At 41.5% G+C, this 23,865-nt stretch overlaps 1 protein-coding gene across 3 annotated transcripts in view; it reads right to left on the bottom strand.

Annotated features, from left to right (window-relative positions):
• Nucleotides 1-23,865, bottom strand: part of nfatc3a (nuclear factor of activated T cells 3a) — a 183,800-nt gene that overhangs the window by 76,355 nt on the left and 83,580 nt on the right. For all 3 annotated transcript variants that reach the window (XM_043707036.2, XM_043707037.2, XM_043707038.2), the window contains exons 5-6: nt 13,223-13,395; nt 11,532-11,672 (exon numbers count right to left, since the gene is read on the bottom strand). In XM_043707036.2, coding sequence (XP_043562971.2) covers nt 11,532-11,672; nt 13,223-13,395 — 314 coding nt within the window. The remainder of the gene's footprint in view (nt 1-11,531; nt 11,673-13,222; nt 13,396-23,865) is intronic.

The following is a 23,865-nucleotide window of genomic DNA, read 5'->3' as shown; positions in this document are numbered from 1 at the left end:
TAGGAAATTCATATTGGTGTTATCTAAGTTTTACACATTTTCAAATTCATTTTCTTTCTAGATAAAGCAAATTGCATTCCTTGCTCTCAATTTTAGCCTCACTGGAATGTCTTCCAAACATCTGAATTTTTAAAATTAATTACATTTCACAAATTGTCAAAACAGGATTTCCTTTTAAACTTCTGGTTCCTTCATTAATAGGACCTGATTGATTGCAGAGTCAAAACGTGTGGTGCTGGAAAAGCACAGCTGATCAGGCAGCATCCGAGGAGCAGCAGAATTGACGTTTTGAGCATAAGCTCTTCATCAGGAATGATCCCTGATGAACAGCTTATGCTCAAAACGTCGACTCTCCTGCTCCTCGGACACTGCCCGACCGGCTGTGCTTTTCCAGCACCACACTTTTTGACTCTGATCTCCAACATCTGCAGGCCCCTCTTTCTCCCCTGACTGATTGCAGTTTGTATATCCAAGCTCAGCATTAGGGGATCTTATTAACATTCCTTCTGACACATTTGCAAAAATAAAACCCTCAACAATACCATAATATAAAACACTTCCCATACATTACTTGGCTAATGATATTCAATTAATGACAATAGGCTACAAAGTGTTGATGGGTGTAAAAAAAATAGATTTTGCCTTTTCCTACCACTTGCAATTTAGTTGGCATTTTTAAGTTTTCAATTCAGAGACACAGGAGGTTTTAGTGATTGTGGTTGCATAGAGATAAATTTAGAACTTTAAGACCTTTGATTTTTACCTTGATATAGGGAGACAAATCTGCCCACAGTAGCTGGAAATCTCACCACATAAGCACACGTGAAACTTTCAAACTCTAGATAAAGAGGGTTATGTGGGCAAATGTTCCGCACCATATTGAATATTACATAACAAAGACAAAAGGATGGGGTTATTGATATTCACAAAATTTGTTTTGTTAGTTCAAGTTGTGTACAAATCACTTATGTGGTGGACTGCATTGGTGTTGGAAAAAATTGTGAAATTATGTGAATTCTACTATGTTGTACTTGCTAATTCATGAATAGCAACTTCAAAAAAATGAATTATTTTTCTGCAAGATTCTTCTGCCTCAGTGGCACTTCAAAATATTTAACTGGCTTACATTTAGTTTATCTGATTGACATCACACAGATCAGAGATGATATGAGCCAGTTCTGAATTTCTGCATTGCAACTGAGTGATGCTTCGGAACTGTGATACCTTGTGACATGACACTTTTGAAATGCACTGCAACAATTCTAAATATGTTAGTCTTGAAAGATGTGACATGAAGACTGTATTTAACTAAAGTGCCTCCCAAGGTATCTAAATGGAATTCAGAAAGTGGAATTTTATAAAATGTATAAGCAACGTTGGCTATGGCGAGATTAGTAGCAGAGACGAGAGAATAGTTCAATTAGATCTTTCTCGATGTCAGGAGCAAATGCTGCATCCTTTATGCACTTGCCAAGATTCTTGATAGGCACTGATGAGTTGCCAATTAAGGAGGATAATAGCTTGTTAAATGCTTCATTAATATTCAGCTTCCTATCATGCCAAACAAGATATACATTGAGATTCAGAAACAGAAATTGCTGGGAGAATTCAGCAGGTCTGACAGCATCTATGGAGAGAAAGCAGAGTTCACTTTTCAAGTCCAGTGACTCTTCTTCAGAACTGTTTTGATTCTGTTTTGTTTCTGATTTCCAGTATCTGCAGTTCTTTCGCAGTTTTTGTTCAGCATCGAGAATTCATGAAAATTAAAGTGTGTATTTGGTGACTTCAGATTGCCACTCACTCGGACACCAGACACCAACATCTCAGGCTACATTCAAAGGAACTGGTCATGTGCGCTCCATGCTCATAGACACTGGTATTCAATACATACCAGCTTCTAAGAAAACTTGTGACATATCTCCCAAACCACTTATAGTACACTTCTGTACTTCAATGCTGCACTTTGGCTTGCACTGGCAATTATTATTATAATGCTGCTTCAAAGACATTGCATTCTCAGGTACACACATCTAGTTCATGGAGTTGACCAGGTTGCATCTCCAGGCCAAAGGCTCAGGCACAGGCTCTCATAGTGCTTGCTCACTCTGATCCAATGTGGATACTCATAGTATCCTTACCTGCTTTGTCTTTCAGCCAGAGATACCAGGAACACAGAAATACTGTCTTGCTGTGCCATCTAGCATAGACACAAAGCCAGGGAGCTTGTCATGGTTATCAGCAATCCACACTCATAGGATACAGTCTTTTGGTCAGGTGTTCTGAACGCAGTAAGTCAGGGCCAGCTAACTATAACTGTCCAGGGAATTGTAAATGGTCAGTCAACTGCACAGAGTTATCACAGTCAAGATGTTCACCACATAAGGGGTGAGGAAATGAATATCGAGATTGTCAGATTGTCTAGACTTTTTCCGATCAAATATAAACTACTTTTCAACCACCTCTTTGGACATGTTATGATACCGCTCCAGGGCAAGTGGGACTTGAACTCAAACCTTCTGTTCAGAGGTAACTTATTCCCATCTGCTGGGAATAAGTAATTTCAATTGGAGAACGATCAGTTTAATGGCTTGGTCAAAGGATGTTTGAGGATTTGATATTTCAGTAAATTCCCAGAAAGAGAGAAAAAAAAAAATCAAACAACTGCCTGTGATCTTTCTCCCACATACATTCTAGATTCCTGAATGTGACAATCTCCTATATAATATAAAAGCAGTTAGGTATAAACAGCAAAGCCATCATCTCTTCCTGGATTTGTTTTTTTAAAATATTCTCAACATATTCTAATATCTCAAAACCAATGAGCAAAGTCCAGAATATATTTATCTTTAATATTGTTCAGTTAGACAAGGTACTTGTGAGCCATGTCCTTTAGGGAAGGAAATCTCCCATCTTTACCTGGTCTGGACTAAATGTGACTCCAAACTCTCAGCAATGCAGTTGATTATTAACTGCTGTCTGGCCAATTAGGAATGAGAGATAAATGCCAGTCTACCCTGGGATGCTCATATTCCATGAACAAATAAAACAAACCTGTTTATAATGTGTGAACAGAAGGAGCAAAACGAATATGTCTGCTGCTAGGAATCCTGTAGCAAGTAACTCACCTCCTGACTCCCCAAAGCCTGTCCATCATCTACAAGCCACAAGTCAGGCATGTGATGGAAAAATCCTCATTTACCTGGATGAGTACAACTCCAACAAAACTCAAGAAGTTTGACACCATCAGAACAAAGCTGCCCACTTGAGTGGGACCACATCCACACCATCCACCACTGACACAAAGTAGCAGCAGTGTATACGATCTAAAAGGTGCACTGCAGAAATCACCAGAGATCTTGAGATGGCAGCTTCTAAGCATACGATCACTTCCATCTAGAAGGTCAAGGGCAGCAGATACATGGAAACATGTGTTGCCCTCCAAGCTACTTACCTTCCTTACTTGAAAATACATCATTGTTCTCTCACTGTCACGGGTCAAATCCTGAATTCCTTTCCGGTGCATCTACCTACAGCACATGGACTGCAGTGGGACAAGAAGGCAGCTCACCACCACTTTCTCAACAGCAACTAAGGACGGGCAATAAATGCTGTGCAGCCAGTGATATACACTTCTCATAAATAAATTAAAAATAATTAAAATGGTAAGTAAATTTTAGGAAAACAGAAATAGGTGAATGAGTAGCTCTTTCTAAATTATTCTGTTCAGAAGTGTTATGATACACCAAGGGACAGATGGGATTTGAACCCAGGACTCTTGGTACAAAAATGAAATGGACACAATGGAATAACCAAGTTACAGAAACATATCAGGCCTTAACTGTAAGATAACTTAATTAACCTTGTCTCGTTATATATTGATCTAAAACAGCCTGTTCACCAGTTAGTTCCTTAACATTGATTTGCAAGGCCATTAACCCAATACTGTTTCTCTATTCCCAATGCCATGATCTGCTGAGTACTTCCAACAGTTTCTGATTTTGTTTTAGACTTTCTCTATCTGCCGAATTTTATTTGTGTTCCAGTTATATCATTATTTCAACTAATTTTGCTTTATGCATTCAAAATTTAATTTTCATATTTTCCTATTTTTCCCTGATGACCTTGCTCACTAATACAATATCACCATTATTAAACTCACCTTTTTTCTGACATAATCTGCTTACTCCAACCAAATCACTGTTCTGCTCTATAGCCTCAACTGTGCTGTTCAGACTTGTAAAATAACTTTACCTGATGCTACAATCTCAATTTTTTAAATAGTTTAAAGTCCTATCAATTGTTTTCATTGCTCAATTCATCAGAACCTTAACCGCAGCCCAACTTAAATACAGCTGAAATTAAATATTTCAAAATATTACTTCCGGGTTACTCTAATTTGTATACACTTACAAACACACACATACAGTCTGATTCAGTTGCTTGCCAATCTGCTCAATCTACAATCTCTGATCTGGAATTAAGAGGATTACAGTCGTATCAAGCTAACAAATAAGGCTGGAGAGATATGAATGAGTTGACCAGCAAGGGAGCTGCTACTCTAATTGGCACTTTCGATAAATAATCAAAATATGGCTCTAATGTGCAACCAATGAAAAATGTTCCAAAGACATTACTTTTACAAAAATACATTACGTCATAGAATTCATCCATTAAAAGGATTACTTTAGTTACGAGAAATACTACACTGTAGGTTGGCCATTTGACTGTTCTGCCTAGTTAAAATCTCTTTCCAGGATCTTAAATATCCCCCACTTGCCTGGACGTGAGAGGTGGGCAAGTGGGGAATATTTCATCATACTCCCGATTTGCACCTTGTAATAGGAAACAGGACTATAGACCCTGGACAGTCAAAGTCGATAAAGTGTGGCACTGGAAAAGGCACAGCAGGTCAGGCAGCATCTGAAAAGCTACTTAGTCGGCGTTTCGGACATAAACCATCAACAGGAGGGGAGTTACTCGCCTCAAAATCTTTAGCTTTGCACTTGATCTCATAGTCAGTTTTATATATCTGGTCTAGGTCAGTTTTTGGTCAATGGTAACCCCTGGACGTTGACCGTGAGGGATTCAATGATGGTACCCTCACTGAATAAGACCATAAGACATAGGAGTGGAAGTAAGGCCATTCGGCTCATCGAGTCCACTCCGACATTTAATCATGGCTGATGGGCATTTCAACTCCACTTACCCGCATTCTCTCCGTAGCCCTTAATTCCTTGTGATATCAAGAATTTATCAATCTCTGCCTTGAAGACATTTAGCGTCCCGGCCTCCACTGCACTCCGTGGCAATGAATTCCACAGGCCCACTACTCTCTGGCTGAAGAAATGTCTCCGCATTTCTGTTCTGAATTGAGCCCCTCTAATTTTAAGGCTGTGCCCTCGGGTCCTAGTCTCCCCGCCTAACGGAAACAATTTCCTAACGTCCACCCTTTCCAAGCCATGTATTATCTTGTAAGTTTCTATTAGATCTCCCCTTAACCTTCTAAACTCCAATGAGTACAATCCCAGGATCCTCAGCTGTTCCTCGTATGTTAGATCTACCATTCCAGGGATCATCCGTGTGAATCTCCGCTGGACACGCTCCAGTGCCAGTATGTCCCTCCTGATGTGTGCGGCCCAAAACTGGACACAGTACTCCAAATGGGGCCTAACCAGAGCTTTATTAAAGTCTCAGTAGCACAACGGTGCTTTTATATTCCAACCCTCTTGAGATAAATGACAACATTGCATTCGCTTTCTTAATCACAGATTCAACCTGCATGTTTACCTTTACAGAATCCTTGACTAGCACTCCCAGATCCCTTTGTACTTTGGCTTTATGAATTTTCTCACCGTTTAGAAAGTAGTCCATGCTTGTATTCTTTTTTCCAAAGTGCAATACCTCACATTTGCTCACATTGAACTTCATCAGCCATTTACTGGACCACTCTCCCAAACTGTCTAGATCCTTCTGCAGCCTCCCCACTTCCTCAGTACTACCTGCCTATCCACCTATCTTCGTATCATCGGCAAACTTCATTAGAATGCCCCCAGTCCCTTCATCCAGATCATTAATATATAACGTGAACAGCTGCGGCCCCAACATTGAACCCTATGGGACACTGCTTGTCACCGGCTGCCATTCCGAAAAAGAACCTCTTATCCCAACTCTCTGCCTTCTGTCAGACAGCCAGTCCTCAATCCACGCCAGTAGCTCACCTCGAACACCATGGACCCTCACCTTACTCAGCAGCCTCCCGTGTGGCACCTTTTCAAAGGCCTTTTGGAAGTCTAGATAGACCACATCCACTGGGTTTCCCTGGTCTAACCTACTTGTCACCTCTTCAAAGAATTCTAACAGGTTTGTCAGGCATGACCTCCCCTTACTAAATCCATGTTGACTTGTTCTAATCCGACTCTGCTCTTCCAAGAATTTAGAAACCTCATCCTTAACGATGGATTCTAGAATTTTACCAACAACCGAGGTTAGGCTAATTGGCCTATAATTTTCCATCTTTTGTCTTGATCAAATGTCATTGGATTGAATTTTCATTTCTCATCCGTCATTGCCTAGCCACCTGTTAGGTGCAACGTTACTGCTTACTACGTTAGGCCTGAATGTTATCCAGGTCTTGCCGCATATGGACATGGACTGTTTCAGTATCTGAGGAATTGCAAATGGTGCTGAACATTGTGCAATGCTGCACAGTGGGACGGTTTCAGATTCTTGGGGCATTGGGAGTGGTTCGAAGTGGGACCTCTATAAATTGTATGGATTATACTTGGACAGGACTGGTACTGATGCTTCGGGGGAGTGTTTGCTAGAGCGGTTGAGGAGGGATATGCCAGGAGATGGGAAGCCATGTAAGGAGTTAGAGGAAGAGGAAGGATCTAGACAGAAGACAGAAAAGGAAATAAGAAGTGATAGGCAGAGAAACCAAGGACAAAATTCAAACAAGACTGTTGAGAAAAATATTGGGAGTGAGACAAACAATGTTAAAAAGAAGCTTAAAGCGCAGAACATTTGCAATAAAGTGGATGAACTAATTGCACAGATAGATGTAAATGGGTACAATATAATTGGAATTACGGATACATGGCTGTAGGGCGACCAGGGATGGAAACTGAATGTCAGAGGGTATTCAGTATTTAGGAAGGACAGGCAAAAAGGAAATGGTGGTGTAATGGCATTGCTGGTTAAAGAGGAAATTATCACAATAGTGAGAAAGGATATTAGCTCTCACAATAGAGTAGAGTTGAGAGATACCAAGGGACAGAAAACATTACTGGGTGTCATGTATAGGCCCCCAAACAGCAGTGGTGATGTTGGGAATGGCATTAAACAGGAAATTGGAGTTGCATGTGACAGGGGAAGATCGGTCATCATGGGTGATTTTAATCTGTATATAGATTGGGCAAATCAAATTAGCCACAAGGCCATAGAGGGGGAATTTCAAAGGACATAAATCAGATACCAGAAATGTTGGAGAATGCAGGATTTAGTGAGAGGGACGAACTGAGTATTAATCAATATTAGTAGAGAAATGGTGCTCGGAAAATTGATGGGATTGAAGCAGATAAATCCCCAGAGCCCAATAATCTACATTTCAGAGTATTGAAGGAAGTGGCTGTAGAAATAGAGGATGCATTGGTGGTGATCTTCCAGGAGTCTATAGACTCTGGAACAGTCGCTGCAGATTGGAAGGTACTTAATGTCACTTCAATATTCAAAAAGGAAGGTAGAGAGAAAACAGGGAATTACAAAACAGCAAGCCTAACATCAATAGTGGGGAGAATTCATACAATGTCATAGCATAGCATTTAGAAAGCAGTGGCACAATCAGACAGAGTTAGCATGGATTTATGAAGGGAAAATCATTTTTGACATCTATTGGAATTCTACGAAGATGTAGTTAGTACAGTTGACAAGGGGGACCCAGTCAATTCATATATTTGGACAAAGTCCCACATAATAAATTATTGTGCAAGAGTAAAGTGCATGGGATTGGGGAAAGTGTATTGAGATGGATATAAAACCGGCTGGCAGACAGGAAACAAAGAATAGGAATTAATGGGTCATTTTCAAATTGGCAGGCAGGAACTAGTCGGGTGCCACAGTGATCAGTGCTGGGACCCCAGATGTTGACAATATTTATTAATGATTTGGATGAACAAAATATAACATCTCCAAGTTCACAGCTGATACCAAGTCGGGTGGGATAGTGAACTGTGACGAAGACGTAGAGATCCTTCAGCATGATCTGGACAGGTTGGGTGAGTGGACAAATCAATGACAGATACAGTATAATTTGGATGAATGGGAGGTTATTCTCTTTGGAAGCAAAAACAAGCAGGCAGAATACTACCTGAATGGCTGTAAATTGGGAGAGGGGAGTGTGCAGCAGGACCTGGGTATCATTGTGCACCAGTCGCTGAAGTGTGCATGAAAGTCCAGAAGGCAAATGGTATGCTGGCCTTCATTGCAAGACGTTTCGAGTACAGGAGCAGGGATGTGTTGTTGCAGTTATACAGGGCCTTGGTGAGGCCACACCCAAGAATATTATGTGCAGATTTAGTATTCTTTCCTTATGAGTGAAGTGAAGGTTTACCAGGCTGATTCCAGGGATAGTATACGAGGAGAGATTGACGAGGTTAGAAACATTTTCCTGGAGTTCAGACTATTGGTGGGTGGGTGGGTCGGAGGGAGAGAGAATCTCATAAGAGACTTCAAAGTCTAACAGACTACTCGGATAGACGCAGGGAGGATGTTCCTGATGGTGGGTGTGACCAGAACCAGTCTAAGGATTTGGGGTAGAGATAAGGAGACATTTCTTTATCCAAAGTAGTGGTAAGCTTGTGGAATTCATTACCACAGGAAATAATTGATACCAAAACATTGAATATATTCAAGAGGCGGCTAGATATAGCACTTGGGGTGAATGGGATCAAAGATTATGGGGAAAAAGCGGGATTAGGCTACTGTGTTGGAAGATCAGCCATGGTCGTGATGAATGGCAGAGCATGCTTGAAGGTCCGAAAGACCACCTCCTGCTCCTATCTTCTATATTTCTATGTAATCATCAGAAAATATTCCTATTTCTGACCTTATGATGAAGAGAAGGTCATTGACTAAGTATCAGATGAGGATTGGGCCTAGGACACATCTTAAGAGTCATATAGCACGGAAACAGATCCTTTGGTCTAACCAGTCTATTCCCAATATAATCCCAAACGGAATAGTCCCACCTCCTGCTCCCTGTTCATATTCCTCCAAACCTTTCCTATTCATGTATTTATCCAAATATCTTTTAAATGCGATAATTGCACCCTCATCCACCACTTCCTTAAGACATTCATTCCCCACACGAGCCACAGTGTAAAAAAGATTTGCCCCTCAAATCTTTTTTAAATTTCTCTCCTCTCACCGTAAAATGTGCCCTCTAGTAGTGAAATTCCCCAACCTAGGAAAGCTATTAACGCTATCTATACCTGTCATCATTTTATAAACTTTTGTCAGGTTGCCTCTCAGCTTCTTACACTCCAGTGAGAAAAGTTCCAGCTTATCCAGCCTTTCTTTATAACTAAAACTTTCCATACATGGCAACACCCTGGTAAATCTCTTCAGAACCTGCTGCAGCTTAATAATATCCTTCGTATAACTGCCTGAACAGTATTCCAGAATAGGCCTCACCACTGTCCTGTGGCTGAGGTGATTGACCTTCCATACTACAACCACCTTTCCCTTGCACTAGATATGCCACCAAACAGCAGAGAGTTATCCTCTGATTTCTACTGACTCCTGCGTTGCTTGAATTCCATGATGCCATATTCGGTCAAGTGCTGGCTTGATTTCAAGAACAGTCACTCACGTCTTTCCTCTGGAATTCAGCTCTTTTGTCCACGCTTAAGGGCGGCACGGTGGCACAGTGGTTAGCACTGCTGCCTCACAGCGCCAGAGACCCGGGTTCAATTCCCGCCTCAGGCGACTGACTGTGTGGAGTTTGCACGTTCTCCCCGTGTCTGCGTGGGTTTCCTCCGGGTGCTCCGGTTTCCTCCCACAGTCCAAAGATGTGCAGGTCAGGTGAATTGGCCATGCTAAATTGCCCGTAGTGTTAGGTAAGGGGTAAATGTAGGGGTATGGGTGGGTTGCGCTTCGGCGGGTCGGTGTGGACTTGTTGGGCCGAAGGGCCTGTTTGCACACTGTAAGTAATCTAATCTAATCTAATCTAAAAGTCTGTAATGAGGTCAGGAGCTGAGTGGCCCAAACCTAAATGGAGCATCAAAGAGTTGGCTATTGCTCAACAAGTGCTGCTTGTCAATACTGTTGACAACTTCTTCCATGATGCTGCTGATCACTGACAGAAGACAGATAGCGTGGCAATTGGCTGAGTTGGATTTGTCCTGCTTTCTGTTATCAGGACATACCTAGGCAATTCCAAGACTAACACTGTAGGGACATGGGCTCAAACCCCACCATGGTAGATGGTTAAATTTGAATTCAATGAAAATCTGGAATTAAAAACTGATCTAATGGTAATTATGTAACCATTGTAGATTGTCATAACTACCCATCTGGTTCACTAATGTTGTTTAGGAAGGAAATCTGTCATCCTAAGTCTGGCCTACGTGTGATTCTCTATAGTCAGCAATGTGGATGATTCTTAATTGCCTTCTGAAATAACCTAGCAAACCACTTAGTTCGAGGGCAGTTAGGTATAGGCAACAACTGCTGGCCCAGTCAGCGACATCCACATTCTTAACAAAAGAAATGAATTAAAAAAATTAGACAAGTACAACTACCTCAAAAGAGTTAAGAGACTGGTGGAACATAGAATATAGAACAGTACAGCATAGGAACAGGGCCTTTGGGCCACCTTGTCTGTGCTGACCACGATGCCATTCTAAACTTAACAATATCATGAATATGTGGCTGTAAATTCAGTCCAGTGTCAAGTATAACACCAAGTTTACAATGAATCTAATAGTAATAAATAGAAAAAAAGTAGCCACTGAAATGTAGTAGTCAAGATATCGCTACATAAAATACTTGAGAATTTATTGTTCAATTTTCCAATCTGATAAACTTTCATTTGGTTAATGTCATAAGAATGATAACATGAGATTAGAATGTAGGCATTTAAGGAGAATACCCCTCCCACCTGTAATACACTCTTCCAACCTCTTCTTTCAGGCAGAAGATATAGAAGCTTAAACACACGTACCAACAGTTCAAGAACAGCTTTTTCCTTGCTGTTATTAGACTGCTAAACAGACGTAATTTCAAATCTAATGTTAATCTTGCTTTTGTGCACTCTGAGCATGTCACCCTGTATGTCTCGCTCTGTTTAAATACCCTATGTTCTTGCATGTTACGATCTGTGCGTACTGCTCGCAAAACAAAACTTTTAACTGTACTCAAATACATGTGACAACAATAAATCAAACTGAATTCACTTTTTCTTGGAAATAAACATAATTAGCTATTTATAGCTTCAAATAATATTCACCACAACCAATTCCATAATTCCATACCTGGGCCCTTTTCAAGGAAGACAATCTTAGACTCCGGAAGAAAATTGAAGCCATTAACGATCATTTCTTCTCCACCATTGACCGAGCATGAATTGGTGCTGTACTTTTCAATCTGAGGAAGTTCCTGAGCTGAACGCTGAGCTGTATTAATCAAATAACTGGGATTACCAAAAAAAGCTTAACAAACAACATTTGCTATATCAATAAATTTCATGCAATGTCTTAGAGGTCATATAAATTGCCAATAGATTAAACTGCACAAGAATGAAGGGCACAACCTTGTATATATCACAAAACCACATTTTAAAAATTGCTTAAATGCAATATAGTGCAGTTTTATTTTTCCTGCTTAGTGGATGCACCTACGCGGTCCAAATATGCACTCTATTCCAGCATTGTTATGTAATTTAGGGCAAATTCGATATCAACAAAGCATCTGATGATTACTATCAAGTACAGCTGAAAAGGATTTAGGATCTTCTTTTGAATTTTGATGGCATTGAGATAATAGGATAGTTATGAAAGTGTAAAACGTTCAAACAGAAAATTTGACCTAAAGTTTAATCAAATGTGATTTTTGCTTTAAAAATGAAGATTGCTTAGGAAACATGCAGTGATTAAATCATTTTGTGACATATTATTTCTAATACAAGATTGGTCACATGAAAGGAAAAGCATTTTGTATCTGAAACATTTAATTACTGAGGCAATAAGAAGCTTGCATTCATACATAATTGACTAGTGGCACAGCATAGAGGTGCCTCTGCTAACGTTCTAGACAGAGTGAAGAATAAACAACTTTCAAAGCAAGTTCGCAAAAATATCTGACATTGTAAACAGTGCCCAAATATATTAACTCAAAATAAGTCTACTTGAATCTACCTCTGCACCCATCTGCTATATGAAGACTTCCACATTCGAAGACTCTTGAGTAAAGTACAAGTTAATAACATTGCCCTGCTTCCCTTTCTTTCCTCCCTCAAACCAACAACCAGGGCTAACTCTGATTTTTAGAAGCGGGCTTTGTCACTTTTCATGCTTCCAAAGTTTGGATAGATAGAACAAGCAAAGGGGAAGCTGAAGTGAAATGAAAAGCTGCATCAAATTTTATTATAGTTATTTTCTAAATCAAGATGTTCAGAGATGTTATTACACAAGTCTGGAGCAGATAGGACTCGTACCTGGACCACCTGATGCTACCACTGCACCACAAGAGCCCTTCTCTCAAATTTTATGAAAGATCTTTTAAATTAACTTGCTTAGATGTGTTATGATTTATCTAGGATTTATCTGAGACCTGAACGCCAGCCTCCTGGCTCAGAGGTAGGAACACTACTACTGCACCATAACAGCCCCTTAAACATGACTAAACCCAACATGTATATATTTTTAAATCAACCAATTACAACAGACCACTGGAGCAGATGGTTTTCAAACTCTGACCTTCTGGCCCAGAGGCAGGTACACCATCTCTACACAATAGTTCTTTCCTCAAACTTTGCTATCAGCTGATTTCTTAAAGGTAACCATAAAGAACTGACAACGACTAGTGGGAGGCACAAGATTGAGACATTTGTACCTGCCAAATAAAACAGGTTGCAAATGCAGCAATATCCGTGGGAAAATTTGGAAGCATGAAGGAAAACAAAATAGGAAAAAAAAAGTTTAACGAATGTGAATTTAATACTAACAGCATTCAACAGGAATGGAAGCTGCTTGCAGTGAGACAACTTTTCCATTGGGCTGTGGGATATGCACACGGAAAACAAGGCGAACTCTTGTATTTTTTCTTCCAATGTCAGTTTCACCCTTGCGAAGTTCAATATCAGAGTTGCGTAGTTTCAAAATTCCTGCACAGTCAATGCTATAAAGAAACAACATAGATCTGTAACAAACATGATTACATGAATCTAAATACGATCACTTTAAATTGGTTCACATTTTAAATGTATTTTAAAGAAAACTTGAAATCCCTTCTCAAAACAAAAGCAAAATATCCAAAATTAAACAGGTCAACACTAAGCCTCACTAATGGTTTGGTCAATGAGCAATCTAAATAAATGAACAGATTTTCTCGCATTTAGTTAGGGACATTGAACAGACAACTTTGCAGTTGCATTATCTTCATTTTTTGCTCAGTTTAGTGACATGGATTTTTAAGCATGAACTCAAAGATATTTGCTCCTCAATTTAATAAAACTCATGGAAGCACTGCAATTATAATTCCTAAAGGGAATATTTGCTCAGCTGGTAATGTACGTTGATGCTAATTCAAAGACTTACAGGTCATGTATGTATTGGTTTCAAATTGTTGTGTTGTTTTAGCCTTCCCTCTATTCAGAGTGTAAAACACACACTAACTGGTCATTCAGATTTTATACATTTATTTTAATTATTACTGCCTAAGCCGTATCACTACAGGACTAATTAATAGCATCAGGCCATTTCCCAGAAACTGGCTTCTAGTCATCAATTATATCAGGATAAAACAAAACTGTTGGTCTTGCTCACAAAACCCTTACTACCAACACCCAGTCATAGTCAACAGATCAACACTTCTGTTCCAAAGCCAGGCAATCAATTTTTAAAATATTTTACCTGAAAATTAGCAATTAGTTAAGACAATCTCATGATCGACACAACAGTGAATCAAACCCCATTTTGAGGTGACAGTCACATATTCACATTTGTGATACTAAGTCATGTAATTATTTTCTGTTTTGAGTAAATAGGTTGCAGTTGGGGCATTATCCAAATTCCATTGAAAAAATAAAGGCAGAACTTCCTTTGTTTGATGGATCTCTTGCACACTCATGAAATGTCAACCCACTTGTGTTCACTCCTGGAGAGAGGGTCTACCAAAGTTCAGACACTTTAGTGGATACTAGGATACCTGTAGCCACTAATGAGGTGCTGGCAGGTCCAGCCCTTGGCAGCACCATGGAGGAAGCTGTGGCTGCTGCTGATGCTGCAAACAGTGACACACAAGATAGAGAAGGAATGAGGGACAAAAGGTACTATTGTTGAGTAGTGGGGGCAAAATAAACAAGGCAGTCCATGGAGTTTAGAAGCAAAGTCAAGGGGTTGGCTACCAACAACTAACCTCCTAACTTTTGTTCAGATTAGTGCAAATCAAGATACACAAAATCCTTCTTTCTCCCTAACAGACATAGACTCTTAAGTGACCGTCAAATGGTATTTAACTTACACTGAAGGATGTTAAATGGAGGTGGGACAGGAAGATCACCCTTGGGCGGAGATATAGAACAGTACAGTACAGAAATAGGTCTTTTGGCCAATGTGGTGCCGAACATGACGCCAAATTAAAGTAATCCTTTCTACCTGCCCTTGATAAATATCTTTTCATTCCTTGCATATTCATGTGTTATATAAAAATCCCTTAAACGCCGCCACCCCCCACCACTGTATCTGTCTCCACCACCACCGCTGGCAGCACATTTCAAACACCTATCACTCTATGTGAAAAATAATTGCCCCTCACATCTCCTTTGACCTTCGTTGTGGTTCTGTTCGCCGAGCTGGGAATTTGTGTTGCAGATGTTTCGTCCCCTGTCTAGGTGACAGCCTCAGTACTTGGGAGCCTCCTGTGAAGCGCTTCTGTGATTTTTCCTGCAGCATTTGTAGTGGTTTGAATCTGCTGCTTCCGGTTGTCAGTTCCAGTTATCCGTTGCAGTGGCCGGTATATCGGGTCCAGGTCGATGTGCTTATTGATTGAATCTGTGGATGAGTGCCATGCCTCTAGGAATTCCCTGGCTGTTCTCTGTTTGGCTTGTCCTATAATAGTAGTGTTGTCCCAGTCGAATTCATGTTGCTTGTCATCTTCGTGTGTGGCTACTAAGAATAGCTGGTTATGTCGTTTCGTGGCTAGTTGGTGTTCATGGATGCGGATCGTTAGCTGTCTTCTTGTTTGTCCTATGTAGTGTTTTGTGCAGTCCTTGCATGGGATTTTGTACACATTGGTTTTGCTTGTGCTGGGTATCGGGTCCTTCGTTCTAGTGAGTTGTTGTCGGAGAGTGGCTGTTGGTTTGTGTGCTGTTATGAGTCCTAGTGGTCGCAGTAGTCTGGCTGTCAGTTCGGAAATGCTCTTTATGTATGGTAGTGTGGCTAGTCCTTTGGGTTGTGGCATGTCCTCATTCAGTTGTCTTTCCCTTAGGCATCTATTGATGAAATTGTGCGGTTATCCGTTTTTGGCGAATACATTGTATAGGTGTTCTTCTTCCTCTTTTTGCAGTTCTGGTGTACTGCAATGTGTTGTGGCCTTTTGAATAGTGTCTTGATGCAACTTCTTTTGTGTGTGTTGGGGTGGTTGCTTTCATAGTTCAGGACTTGGTCTGTGTGTGTGGCTTTCCTGTATACCTTTGTGGTGAATTCTCCGTTAGGTGTTCTCTGTACCATCACGTCTAGGAATGGGAGTTGGTTGTCCTTTTCTTCCTCTCTAGTGAATCGGATTCCTGTGAGTGTGGCGTTGATGATCCGGTGTGTGTTCTCTACTTCTGTGTTTTTAATGATTACAAAGGTGTCATCCACATATCTGACCCAGAGTTTGGGTTGAATTTGCGGTAAGACTGTTTGTTCTAATCTTTGCATTACCGCTTCTGCTATGAGTCCAGAGATGGGTGAGCCATGGGTGTGCCGTTGATTTGTTCATATATTTGGTTGTTGAATGTGAAGTGTGTTGTGAGGCACAGGTCCAGTAGTTTGAGTATGCCGTCTTTGTTGATAGGTTCAACGTCCTGTTGTCTGTTCTGTATGTCCAACAGGTTGGCTGTTGTTTCTCTGGCTAGGGTTTTGTCGATAGAGTTGAACAGTGCCGTTACATCGAATGAGACCATGGTTTCTTCCTTGTGTATGTGTATTTTTCTGATGATGCCCAAGAATTCCTGTATTGATTGTATAGAGTGTCTGGATCCGCTCATCAGGTGTTTCAGTTTCTGCTGTAGTTCTTTAGCCAGTTTGTGTGGTGGTGTCCCTGGTAGTGATACTATGGGTCTGAGTGGGATGTCTGGTTTGTGCACTTTAGGTAGTCCATAGAATCTGAGGGTGTTGTTGCTTTCAGGTTTCATTCTTTGTAGGTCAAAACACTACATAGGACAAACAGGAAGACAGCTAATGATCCGCATCCATGAACACCAACTCGCCACGAAACGACACGACCAGCTATCCTTAGTAGCCACACACGATGACAAGCAACATGAATTCGACTGGGACAACACTACTATTATAGGACAAGCCAAACAGAGAACAGCCAGGGAATTCCTAGAGGCATGGCACTCATCCACAGATTCAATCAATAAGCACATCGACCTGGACCCAATATACAGCCACTGCAACGGACGACTGGAACTGACAACCGGAAGCGGCGGATTCAAACCACTAAAAATGCCGGAGGAAAGATCACAGAAGCACTTCACAGGAGGCTCCCAAGCACTGTGGATGTCACCTAGACAGGGGACGAAACATCTGCAACACAAATTCCCAGCTCGGCGAACAGAACCACAACAACGAGCACACGAGCTACAAATCTTTTCACAAACTTTGAATCCTTTGACCTTTCCCCCCCTCTCACCTTAAATGCATGCCCCCAAGTATTAGACATTTCAACTCTGGGAAAAAGGTTCTGACTGCCAACTCTGTCTATACATCTGAAATTTATAGTCTTCTATCAACATCCTTCCTGTAATGTGGCAACAGAATTGAATGCAATACTCTAAGTGAGGCCTAACTGAAGTCTTATAAAGCTACAACATGACATCCTGAGTCTTGCATTCAATGCCCCGACCAATAAAGGCAGCATGCCATATGCCTTCTTTACCACCTTATCTACTTGTGACTACTTTCAGGGAGTTATGCACTAGGACCCCAAGATCCTTCTGTACATCAATGCTGTTTAGGGACCTACCTTTAACTGTATACGTTTCCTTAACATTTTATCTCCCAAAGTGCAGGACCTCACAACTGCCTGAATTAAACACCCATTTGCCATTTCTCCACCCATATCTGCAACTGATCTGTATCCTTTGACAATTTCCTACATTATCCACAACTCCACTGATCTTTGTGCCATCTGCAAACTTACTAATTCACCCATCTACATTTGCATCCGAGCAGGTGCCAGTATGGATCCCAGTAGCGGAACACCACTAGTCACAGACCTCCAACCTGAAAAACACCCTTCTAACACTACCCTCTGCCTTCTATGGGCAAGCCAATTCTGAATACAAGCAGCCAAGTCACTGTAAATACCATGCATTTTAATCCTGAGTTAGCCTACTGGGTGGGACCATGTTGCAAGTCTTACCAAAATACATGCAAAGTACTTCCACATGTAAAACTTAGTCACCTCCTTGAAAAATTCAACCAAATTAGTAAGACTTACCTTTCCCCACCCAAAGCCATGCTGACTGTACTGTTATGAACTAGGCCAAACCACCCAAAACATTCTTGAGCAGGCAACCCAGACCATAACTTTGCAATTTGCTTTGATAAGTGTACAGTGAGAATTACCTGCAGTAAGCTAGCTAGGTTAACTACTAGGTTTTAAAATGGACAAAAATGTATTCACAAAATTACACAATGAAACACAAAGAATAGAATAAAGAACCCCTACAGAACTCAGTCTATCCAAACTAGACTTAATTATGCTGTTCCGAATATACACAACAGTCCCAATAAACAAACCCCTTAAAAACCAGTAAAAATGGAACAGATGCTTACAGGTTGAAGTGAGAAGGACAGAAGGAGAGAATGAGTTTCCACACAACTCACTGTTGAATTCCCAACTAGTTCTGGACTGAACTGAACTGCTAGAGAGCTGATCACTCCCCTTTCATTATACAGATCACTTCTAAAACATGACTACTTTGGCCTGAAGTCTCATCTGTTTGCATATAAACAAAAGGCCTCTCAAATTCCTTTTCATCTCCTACCAAACCAGTCTGATTGGTACCAGGAGATGTTTACAATCCTTCTGATAAAAACCAAAGGACATAGTGTCCTTGAGAAAAGGAACAGCCTTTATAAAAAAGGGACCAGTTTTGTGACAGTATCTGATTAGGCCGTGCTTTTCCAAATGCGCCTAAATCCTATCCCTCAGAGTTCTCTCCAATAGGTTCTCAACCACTGATGAGAGACTCGCTGGTCTATAATTTCCTGGATTAGTCCTATTTCCTTTCTTGAACAGCAGAACAACATTAGCTACTCACCAGTCCTTCACAACCTCTCCACTGGATAGCAAGGTCAAGGCCCCAGCAATCTCTTCTCTTGCCTCTTTCTTAAAAACCTGGGGTAGACACCATTGTGTCCTGGAGATTTATCCACCTTAATGCTCTTCCACAGACCCAACATCACTGCTTTCTTGATCTCAAAATGCCTTAGACAGGAACGCATTGATTATCGGCCCTAGTGACAACTCACCAAGTTTTCCAGGTCCCCTGCCTCCTCCCTTGCTCCCTGGAGGCCCAGAAAATTCCACCCAATGACTTTTTTGATGACAGCCAAGGTAGTGAATGAATGCTTCATACCTGCCTTCATTAACAGGGTGTTGCCAATGTTACTATGAAGAAGGAGCAGGAAGGTACAAGTAAGGGCTACGCAGCCAGAAAAGCATTGGGTGACCACCAGAAGACTAGTAAGTATGGGAGGCAATGCGGAGTCGCCTGTGGCTATTCTCCTATCAAACAGATATACCATTTTGGACACTGTTGCAGGGCGATGCCCTGTCAGGGGAAGGCATCAGTAGACACATTTGTGGCACCCTGGTCAGTTCTGCTGCACAGCGAGGGAGGAAAAAGACTGGGAGAGATTTTAGTGATACAGACTCAATTGTGAGGGGAATTGACAGGCGGTTCTGTGGCAGCAAATGAGATTCTCAACCATATGTTGCCTCTCTTTGCCAGGATTCCAGGGTATAGTAGTTGAGGGGATGCAGGGATAATTAAGAGACTGTGCATTGTATTGTTGGCAAAGGAAACCATCACTGCAATAATGAGGGAGGATGTCACTGAAGGATCTTCAAATGAGGCCACATGAATAGAGCTTGGAAATAAAAAAAAGGGGCTATTATCTTGCTAGGATTATACTACACATCTTCCAACAGTCTGAGGGAGATGGAGGAGCAGATATGTAGGCAACTCACAAAGGAGAAACAAGATTGTAAGTGTAGGGAACTTCAACTTTCCTAACAATAACTGGGATTGTTCTAGTATGAAAGGATCAGATGGAATTGACCTTCTAAAGTGCATTCAGGAGAGCATTCTGCACCCATACATAGTTTGACCTATTTGTATCGGGCAGTGCTAGACCTAATTCTAGAGAATGAAGCTGGTCAAGTAGTTGAAGCTTCAGTGGATGAACACTTAGGGGACAGTGACCTTAAGATAAGTTTAAAATTCATATGATGTGGAGATGCCAGGGTAGGACTGGAGTAAACAAAGTCAGAGGTCACACAATACCAGGTTATAGTCCAACAGGTTTATTTAAAATCACAAACGTTTGGAAGACTGCTCCTTCATCAGGTGAAGTGGAGGAAGGCGCACGGGCACAGAACATATAGGCGGAGAGATTTATAATAATTATCTTGCCAGTATGTCTCCAGGTGGGACGGAACACTCAACAACATCTTTGCTGAATTCTGAGGAAAGGGCACTCAGCCCGAAACGTTAACTCTGATTGCTCTCCATAGATGGTGCCAGGCTGGTGAGCTTTTCCAGCAATTTGTTTTTGCTTCTGATTCACAGCATCTGCAGATTTTTTGGTTTTTAATTGCAGATCAGTTAGTTTTACGTTAGTGGTAGGGAGATTATTGGAAAAAATTCTGAAGGGCAGGATAAATCAATACTTGGAAAGGTAGGGACTGATCAGGGATAGGCAGCATGTGTTTCTTCGAGGAATATTCTGCCTAGCTATCTTAATTGAGTTTTTTGAAACAGTGACTGAATAAATTCATTAAGGTAGTGCAATTGATGAGGTTTACATGGACGTGGATAAGGCCTTTAACAAGGTACAATATTTAAGGATGGTTTGAAAGGTAAGAGCCCATGGGATCCAAGCAAGGTGGTAAACTGGATCCAAAAGTGGCTTACAAATAGGAGGCAAAGAGTGACGGTGGGGTGCATTTTTGTCATTGGAAGCCTGTGACCAGTGGTGTATCACAGGGCTCAGTGCTGGAACCCTTGTTGCTTGTTATGAGCATTAAGGACTTCAATGCAAATGTAGAAGGTATAATTAGTAAGTTTGCAGATGACATGAAAATTGGTGGGGTTGTTGGCACTGAGGAGACTTCTGGCTTTAGTCTGCTGTTGGTCAGATGGTAAATTGAAGAGCGTAATAGCAGATGGAATTTACACAGAACATAGAACATTACAGCGCAGTACAGGTCCTTCGGCCCTCAATGTTGCGCCACCCTGTCATACTAATCTGAAGCCCATCCCACCTACACTATCCACACTACACTACGTCCACATGCCTGTCCAATGACGACTTAAATGCACTTAAACTTAACGAATCTACTACCGTTGCAGGCAAAGTATCCCATACCCTTACTACTCTGAGTAAAGAAACTACCTGTGACATCCGTCTTATACCTATCTCCCCTTACTTTAAAGTTGTCCCCTCGTGTTTGCCATCCCCATACTTGGAAAAAGGCTCTCCCTGTCCACCCTATCTAACCCTCTGATTATCTTGTATATCTCTATTAAGTCACCTTTCAACTTCCTTCTCTCTAACGGGAACAGCCTCAAGGCCCTCAGCCTTTCCTCATAAGACATTCCTACCATACCAGGCAACATCCTAGTAAATTTCCTCTGCACCCTTTCCAAAGCTTCCACATCCTTCTTATAATGCGGTGACCAGAACTGTACGCAATACTCCAAGTGTGGCCGTATCAGAGCTTTGTACAGCTTCAGCATACCCTCCTGGTTCTGGAACTCAATCCCTCTATTAATAAAGGCCAAAACACTGTATGCCTTCTTAACAACCCTGTAAATTGGGTGGCAACTTTCAGGGATCTGTGTACATGGACACCGAGATCTCTCTGCTCATCTGCATTCCCAAGAATCTTACCATTAGCCCAGTACTTTGCATTCCAATTACTCTGTCCAAAGTGTATCACCTCACACTTGTCCACATTAAACTCCATTTGCCACCTCCCAGCCCAGTTCTGCATCCTATCTATGTCTCTCTGCAACCTACTACATCCTTCGACACTATCCACAACTCCACCAACCTTAGTGTCGTCTGCAAATTTACTAACCCACCCTTCTAAGCCCTCATCCAGGTCATTTATAAAAATTACAAACAGCAGTGGACCCAACACCGACCCTTGCGGTAGGCCGCTAGTAAATGGACACCAAGATGAACATGTTCCATCAACGACAACCCTCTGTTTTCTTTCAGCAAGCTAATTACTGATCCAAACTGCTATGTCACCCACAATCCCATTCCGCCACTATTTGTATAATAGCCTACTGTGGGGAACCTCATCGAACGCCTTGCTGAAATCCATATACACAACATCAACTGGTTTACTCTCATCTACCTGTTTGGTCACTTTGTCAAAAAACTCAATAACATTCGTTAGGCACGACCTACCCTTCACAAAACCGTGCTGACTGTCCCTGATCAGATTATTCTTTTCCAGATGGTTATAAATCCTATCTCTTATAACCTTTTCCAAAACTTTACCAACAACTGAAGTGAGTCTCACTGGTCTGTAATTACCAGGGTTGTCTCTACTACCCTTTTTAAACAAGGGAACCACATTTGCTATCTTCCAGTCCTCAGGCACTATTCCTGTAGACAATGATGATTTGAAGATCAATGCCAAAGGCTCGGCAATCTCTTCCCTTGCTTCCCAGAGGATCCTAGGATAGATCCCATCCGGCCCAGGGGATTTGTCTATTTTCACACTCTGCAGTATTTCTAATACCTCTTCCTAGTGAACCTCAATGTCTTCTAGTCTAGATGCATGTATCTCTGTATCTTCCTCGCCAGCACTTTCATTTTCTATAGTGAACACTGTCGAAAAATATTTATTTAGTGCTTCCTCTATCTCCACACACAACTTCCCACTATTATCCTTGAGTGACCCTAATTTAACTCTCGTCATTCTTTTATTCCAGACATACCTATGGAAAGCCTTAGGGTTAACCCTGATCCTATCCGCCAACAACTTCTCATGTCTCCTCCTGGCTCTTCTGAGCTCTCTTTTTAGGTCTTTCCTGACTTCCTTGTAACCCTCAAGCGCCCTAACTGAGTTTTCACATTTTGTCCGAACATAAGCCTTCTTCTTCTTAACCAGGGATTCTACTTCCTTAGTAAACCACGGCTCACGCATTCTATATCTTCCTCCCTGCCTGACAGGTACATACTTATCTAGGACATACAGGATCTTTTCCTTGAATAAGCTCCACATTTTTAATGTGCTCATCCCCTGTAGTTTCCTTCCCCATTCTACGCTTCCTAAATCTTTCCTAATCGCATCATAATTTCCCTTCCCCCAGCTGTAACTCTTGCTCGGTGGAGTACACCTACCCCTTTCCATCACTAAAGTAAACCTGACAGAATTGTGATCGCTGTCTCCTAAGTGCTCACCTACTTCCAAATCTAACACCTGGCCAGGCTCGTTACCCAGTACTAAATCTAAAGTGGCTTCGCCCCTTGTAGGCCTGTCTACATACTGTGTCAGGAAGCCCTCCTGCACACACTGGACAAAAACTGAACCATCTATAGTACTCGTACTGTAGTGATCCCAGTCAATATTTGGATAGTTGAAGTGCCCTGTGACAACTACCCTGCCTCTCTCACTCTTATCAAGAATCATCTTTGCTATCCTTTCCTCTACATCTCTGGGACTATTCGGAGGCCTATAGAAAACTCCCAGCATGGTGACTTCTCCTTTCCTGTTTCTAACCTCAGTCCATACTACCTCAGTTAACTAAGTTCCGAAACATCCTTTCTACAACTGTAATATTGTCCCTGATCAACATTGCCACACCTCCCCCTCTTTTACCATCTTCTATGTTCTTACTAAAACATCTGAATCCCGGAACCTGCAACAGCCATTCCTGTCCCTGCTCTATCCATGTCTCCGTAATGGCCACAACATCGAAGTCCCAGATACCAACCCAAGCTGCCAGTTCACCCACTTTATTTTGGATGCTCCTCGCGTTGAAGTACACACACTTCAAACCAGGTTCTCGCTTGCCAGTGTCAGATACTTGATTTTGGAACTCCCTACTCTCATCCTCTTCTGTAACTGTCCTACAATTTTGGTTCCCATCCCCCTGCTGTATTAGTTTAAATCCACCTTAATAGC

Source organism: Chiloscyllium plagiosum, unplaced genomic scaffold (assembly GCF_037043375.1).
Source record: "Chiloscyllium plagiosum isolate Xiang-an unplaced genomic scaffold, Cpla_swu_hap1 HiC_scaffold_17, whole genome shotgun sequence".
In the NCBI taxonomy this organism is placed as follows: Eukaryota; Metazoa; Chordata; class Chondrichthyes; order Orectolobiformes; family Hemiscylliidae; genus Chiloscyllium; species Chiloscyllium plagiosum.
The sequence above is the reverse complement of the archived record's forward strand: the minus strand, read 5'-3'. Positions and strand labels throughout refer to the sequence as shown.